This window comes from Antrostomus carolinensis, unplaced genomic scaffold (genome assembly GCF_000700745.2).
Source record: "Antrostomus carolinensis isolate BGI_N321 unplaced genomic scaffold, ASM70074v2 scaffold44657, whole genome shotgun sequence".
NCBI lineage: Eukaryota > Metazoa > Chordata > Aves > Caprimulgiformes > Caprimulgidae > Antrostomus > Antrostomus carolinensis.
In genome coordinates, this window is record NW_010328889.1 from 31,915 (window position 1) to 38,695 (window position 6,781).

At 39.7% G+C, this 6,781-nt stretch overlaps 1 protein-coding gene across 1 annotated transcript in view; it reads right to left on the reverse strand.

Moving 5' to 3' along the window:
* The window catches only part of LOC104528385 (zinc finger protein 831), a 13,015-nt gene extending 7,015 nt beyond the window's left edge, over positions 1–6,000 (reverse strand). The window contains 2 exon segments of the mRNA XM_010172376.1: positions 1–2,941; positions 5,910–6,000. The exon segment at positions 1–2,941 is cut by the window's left edge and continues 6 nt beyond it. Of these exon segments, the coding sequence (XP_010170678.1) occupies positions 1–2,910 (2,910 nt within the window). The 5' untranslated portion in view covers positions 2,911–2,941; positions 5,910–6,000.
* Between the last annotated feature and the right edge of the window lie 781 nt (positions 6,001–6,781).

Below are 6,781 nucleotides of genomic sequence, written 5' to 3' on the forward strand. Positions count from 1 at the left end.
ATGTGAAAGAAGGTTAGCGTCACTGTAATTAAGAGCTTTTGTGGGAAACTTGATTGTTTTCATATACTCCACATTCTCAGTACCTCCAGTGGCTTCATTAATTCCTGTGCTTAATTTTTGCTCCTCTGCTTTACTGAAGAATTTCACTGGTGCTGTGGAAAGACACTGAGTGCTAGTGCAATAGACTCTCTCTGCTTCATTTGCTGCATTCTTTTCACTGCTGGGACTAGGGCAGGACTTCGAAATAATGTTTTGTGTCTTCTCCACTTCAAATTTCAGCTTTTTTCTCTCTGATGGTAAATTCTGGGGTTTCCCTGCAGCTCCTCTGTTGTTGCAATGGACCCACAGGGCCGTCAGGGCATGCTGGCCAGTTTCCTTACTCCTGCTATGGTTTTCATAACTTTTTGAAGTGCTTTTACAATCTGATTCAAATGTGCTGGATTCTTTCCCAGGGCTTGGTTTTTCCCATTTGCTACTCTGTACTGGCAAGCAGTCATCATTCCTTCTGTTAGTGTTCAGCTGACACCGTGTATTTTGAAGCCTGAGCTCACAGCTGCTCGGAGCTAGTAATGCGCTGTTGCCACCTGTGTATTTATCTGTGTCACTGCCACTGAGGTCTGGGGGAGTTTTGCTCATTACAGTACGTGCACCAGCCCTTATGGAATGGCATGTCTCCATTACGTAGGTTACGCTGTCTGCAGTCTCCTCAGAGGACACATTCTGTAGAGTATAATTACCATTAGTGCAGGTTTCTGATTTACCAGTGTTTAAACCTGTTGTCACAAGAGAGGGAAGACTGTCGCTTACAGAGCTCCTGCCATCTCTTTCCTCAGTAATTTCAGTACTGTTGGCTGATTCCTTTGAATCAGGAGTGAAGGTCATGGTATCTGTAATCTTATTCCCCCTTTGTTTAATTTTCTTGGCATTTTGACTGCTTTTCATTTTTTGGTAGATTTTCTTAAATGTTTCGTCTCCATACATTTGCCATTTTTCTTGAGAGAACATCTTTAACTTCTTTTGATTGTGTTTCTTATTTTTAGCACTGATTACTTCTCCAGGCCCAAGCTTTTTACTCCCTTGAAACTCCTCTGAAAGAGGAGGATGATCGACCACGTTATTTAGTGGCAAATCATCCACTGCTGTTTGTCTGACTAGAGCTCGGGGATGGCTGTTAGGAAAATCCACTGAATTTGCAGCAAGATTGTTGCTAGGCAGCAGAGCAGCAGTGCCTGTATTTACAGACTGCTTAGTAAGAGAAGGGGGTTGTGAGCAACCTGCTTTGTCATGTACCACTCTTGTGCTCTCCACAAAGGGCAAAGAGTTGCTTCGTGTGACAGGCACAGTATCTACCATCGTGGAGAACTGGGTGGGAACTGAATGAAAAAACACTGGCTTGCATTTTTCTAGGGGTGCAAAGGTAGATTTTGCTGAACTAAGGGAAAGATTCTTTTTCCTATTTACATCACAAGTTTTGATGTCAAAATGGAAAGAGTCCTTGTATGTATAAGGCATTGGCAGATCAATGCTTCCCTGTTTAGAAAGGACAGTTTTTCTGGGCCTAACGTTGTCTAACTGGGTATCATCCACCACACTTTTGTTATGAGAAATAAGTTTTGAAATGTGTTCTTCCAGCCTCTTTTTCTCTAGCATCAGGGCTGTAGCTTTCTCAGCTGCCTCTAGCTTTGCACTGCTTCCGGAGGCACACCTTAAGCTGCTGAAGGCAGTTTCATTTTCCAGTTCTGTGCTGTGTTCATAGAGACTATGCAACGGGCTGGATGGTGCCATCTGTTGCTCTGTACTATCAGAGCGTGACAGATACCCTGAGTCAGTGCTCTCACACTTCTTTAGCTTGCACTCAAATGGCTTATAATCCCACTGTTTTTCTGAAGAGGTTGCTTGCTGCCTTTGCAACTGAATATGCTTATTGGTAGTTGGAGTTCTTTGCTCCTGTATCTTCTTTCTCTGGCACTGACCATTTGGCAAAGCTCCTGGAGATGATGAACTTCGAGGTTCTCTTTCAGGAACCCCCTGATTAGCCTTCGAACTAACAGACTGATTTGTTGCTTCTTGATTTGCTGAAGCGAATGCTGAATTGCTTGTTGTAGGCAGTGAAAGGTCATTAAGTTTCTTAGTGTCTGTTACAGCACTGGTCTCTGAACTCATTTGTTTCTTCTGTATCCCCTTGTCTTTACAGCTGCTACTAAGTAGTTTGCTGCCTTGATGTGATGAGATGCTCTCTGTTGATTTCTCATTTTGCTCCAATATGCCACTGTTGTCAGAGTCTGAGGGCAATCGGGTGTTGTTGACATGAGTTTGAGTTCTTCTGTGTTTATACAAGTTGCTTTGAGTTTTAAATGCAATACCACAAGTGGTGCATGGAAAAGGCCTCTCTCCTGTGTGAGAGCGAATATGTTTCTCAAGGACACTTGGCTTCGAACAATCTCGTCCACAGTGTTTGCAGATATATTTCCCAGCTTTTTTTGATTTTCCTGGGCTTCCAATAGGTGCATTTATGCAAGAATTTGGTGATGATAAAACTGGTAAAGTGCTCACTATGTTCAGTGTTAGAGTTTGCCCAATTTGTTTCTGAAAAGCTGACCGAGGCTGATCTGCGCCTTCAGATGGAACAAGTGGATTCAGGATCAGAGGTATGTTACTGCTGTCGAGATTTACACAGCTCCTGCCAGTCACTAACTGGCTGTTTGGCTGAAAGCATCCTGCCTGGACGGGCTGATACAGTGGTATGGTAAGGGCTTTGAGATACACAGGTTGAGCCAGTGCTTGCTCCTGTTGAGGAATCACACTGCCTTGGCTGAGATCTGAAGAACCCTGTGCAGGCTGAAGAGAAGAGGTTGGAACTGGTCGATCTGGTAGTGCAACTGTAAGACCAGGCTTCTTCTGTGCCTCCATTTCAAAGGTTATCTGCCATATGCTCACGTATCTGTAAGGGAGGGGAAACAAAACAAGTAGGACTCTTCAGATAGCAAAATAAAATAAACACTTTCAACTGCTGGACTGGGAAAGTTAGCAATTAAGAATATCACAAATCTTATATGCAGGCATTATACAGACAATAATTACTTAATCTTGCAATTAAATTGGTTCATCTTTAATTTCTTAGCTAGGAATTAAAGTTCAGTACAATGTAAAGAACACTGAACATTGCACGTAACATTTAAAATAAGTAGCCAAAGTACTAGAAATAAATCTGAGTATCAGATTTGCAAATGGAAGCTCTCAGTACCCCAGAAATAATACAATTTTAACCTCCTGTAACCATATTCCCATTATGTATTTGTACCATATTTTTTAATTTAAGAATTTACATTAATAATTGTTAATATAGAAACAGAGAACAATTATGGTTAGAAGGGACCTCAGGAGGTCTCTAGTCCAAACACCTGCTCAAGGCAGAGTTAGCACTGAGGTCAGATGAGGTTTCTCAGGGTGTTACCCAGTCTGGTTTTGAAAACCTCTGAGGATAAAACCTGCACAGCTTCTTTGGACAACCTGTTCCAAACACAGGACATTAACCACGGCTGCACAGTGTCTGTGTTTACCAACTTCAGTGAGGTAAGGCTAAACACATTGCAACAAGTGATGCAAAATGAAAATGTGTGAACAAAATGAAATGGATGTCCTGTTACACAAGTGAGATTTACATAAATATGTACAAAGTAGAAAAGACAGTATTATAGGAAAATAGTGGGATAAATTAAAGCTGTCTTTTGTGTAGCCCAAATTAATTTTCTCTAATTAGAGGAGATGTTATTGTATACTGCTTATTTTTAGATGCTTCCAATGCCAGATGAAAATATTTTGTAGACACAGTTTTTGGAAAAAGTGAACCTGTTCTTATGAAATCTGTCCAGATGTATTCAGGGTTGGTGCTGGTGCAGACTCCTTTAAAAGAAAAATTGCTTGTCCTTTTTCTTTGTTAGAAACAAACTAGGAAACTATCAAAATAAGCTAGCTGAAAATTATTTTTGGAAGTGATAGAGGCATCAGTATAACCTCTTGTAATTATAGTTTGGGTGAAAATTAGAAGGTGATCTGTGAATGTTTATTTAAATTCTTATTCAGCTACACTCACAGCTCTGTATCCATTGGCTGTTATGAATAATAGGTTGTTCTTGTGCAAACAGGCACAAAAACCCATTTGAAACAACATAATCAGTGGCTTAAATGCAAAATCTGCGATTTGTTGCCTTATTGCATAATCTGTACTGGTGGTTCTGTACCCTCCTTGGATCATTTTAATAGGTAATCATTACTGGGAAACAGTAAAAAAAATTACTCAGAAATGGTGTTTGAAATCTGGACTGGTTCCATATCACACACACACTACGTTACCTTTATTCAAAACAAACTCTCTGTTGTGTGTATTCCTGAGAATTTTGCAAATAGTTCACATGAAGAAGAAATAGCAAACTCAATGCAATTGGGTTTGAGTATAAGTGGTTTAACTCTGAGCCCACTGCAGTTGCTAGCAAGCTTCTCAGTTACTTCAGTGGCTCGTTGGCTGTTTTGTTGATGCAGGTAATGCACGCAGAGAAGCTGATGTTACTGTTAGAGCAGTTAATAGAGCTGGTAAGTTGATATAAAATTGGATGGAGATCCAAGAGAAGTTCTGATACTTGACAATTTAAAATGATAGCATCTCAATCATGTCACATGAAAAAATAGGAAAACAACTTTCTATTAATGATCAAATGGAACAGGTTAAGGTAAATGAGTTATGTGCTCAGTAATAAATGTAATTAGCATATTAATAAATAGAGTAGGAATTCAGGTAGTTTCATAGGAAATGTATGCACCATTGAAACGGAAAGATAAAGCAACCCTCTTGGTTATCAGTCTTCTGCAAAGGAAAAGGTTTTGCATATTAGGATATTGCCTTTAATCCCACTGATTATTTCACCCCTATGTGTAGCTCACAATGCAACTGTAAATACTTGTCTCCCTGAGCAACAGAAATCTAATATACCAAGAACCTGGTGCCTATTACTCTGCACTCCTCAATTGGCACCACTTCTGGAAGTTCTGGTGCTGGCTGGCAACTTACGATTCACAGCCAAGGCTTCTTCCAGTTTCTCTCTGATCTGCTTTGCTTATTGCAAGAATTGGAAAAATGGAGTAAAAACCAGCAATGCAGTCCCTGGGATTTGTTCTCTGACTTTCCTTCTGGTCACAAGCAAGGCCATCAGCTTCTCTGCGTGCATTACCTGCATCAACAAAACAGCCAACGAGCCACTGAAGTAACTGAGAAGCTTGCTAGCAACTGCAGTGGGCTCAGAGTTAAACCACTTATGGGAAAGGTATCAGTGCCTGATGGGACACTCTGTCTTCACTCAAAGATTTTAGTGTAATAAAAATCTCAGAAAACAACTTGTAAAATCCAATGTGTTCCTCTTTTCTATATATTTTTTCCTTAATTCCAAATATATTTTATAAAATTTGCTTCATTTCATCAGCACTGTTATAATTGTCTAATGTTGGATTAGACAACCAAAAGATTTTTATCGTCTATATGGCACACATAAATGCACTGTCAACTGCCCTTTGTTATTAACAAAAATATTAAATAAACATGTAACTACTTATTTCCTGCACTTACATATAATTTTTAGCACACCACTGAGAGGAGCATCATAGTCTTTAAGCAGATGCAGTGTTCAATCTGCTGGCTTGGTCTACAGATACAATCTGCAGACATGATAGAGTTAGTTTATTTTTGTAACCACACAGAAGCAGCTTTTCAACATTCTGAGCATACATAATATACAATATTATACTAGAAGTCTTTGCCTTTTTTAAAAGCTTTTGGTGATCTCTACCTTAAATAAAATACCAGAGACTATACAGAATTGGAATCCTCTTTAGTCTGTAAATAATTTTAGTTTACATACCTTTTATTGAGCCAGGCATTTCAGCAAAAGAAGCCTCATTTCTGTCAATACTTGATGCAAGCAGAGAGAAACAAGGACAAAGACTTGAAACAGATTAGAAGTAGGAAGTTGTTTTTTTCTTTCTTTTTTTTTACATTGGTGTCACAGTAACAACCTTCAGAAAACAGGAAGAGATGAAACGGAAGAAAATGAAGTAGCATTTCAATCTCTTTGTATCCTTTATCATTATTCATGTAGGAACCTATAAACAACATCAGATGTCTTTGAAACATAGGCATTTTGCACACTGCATTCAGTTGTTTCATTCAGTGAAACACCCTGACACAATGGTAGAATTTTTTTCTTTATACCCATGAAGGTAATTTGCTTTAACTTTACAGTAGAGATAGCTCTTAAAATGTGTTGGGAAAGAAAAGAATGGTGGAGAGAAGACACTCGCTACATACAGAATGCTAAACTCACCCAGTGTGGGTGTTACCCACCTGCGTCTAATGGTGCCCTGCAGTAGGGAAGGAAGCAGTAACTGGGAGGGAAAAATTTGTGAAAAACTGTAGGAAAAACAGGATAGGGGACACTCAAGAGAAGTGAAAAGATCATTTTAAGAGTTTAGATTTCGTTTGGGGGTTGACTTCATAAACAGTCCTCAGCTACAGCCATCAGCAGAGCCAGGGTGTCCTGTTAGGGGCACAGCTGCTCTTTGTGCAAACACCTGCTTGAAATAGGGGCTGGAATGGCTGCCTCCTCCACTGCTGTTAGACTAAGGAAATCCCAAACTGGAAGATGCATTCCCTATAATATTACAAAATCAGCATAGCTGGCCTGTAAGAATTCCTTAGGAACACTATATTTGGGAAGATGTAGCTTTTGATGTG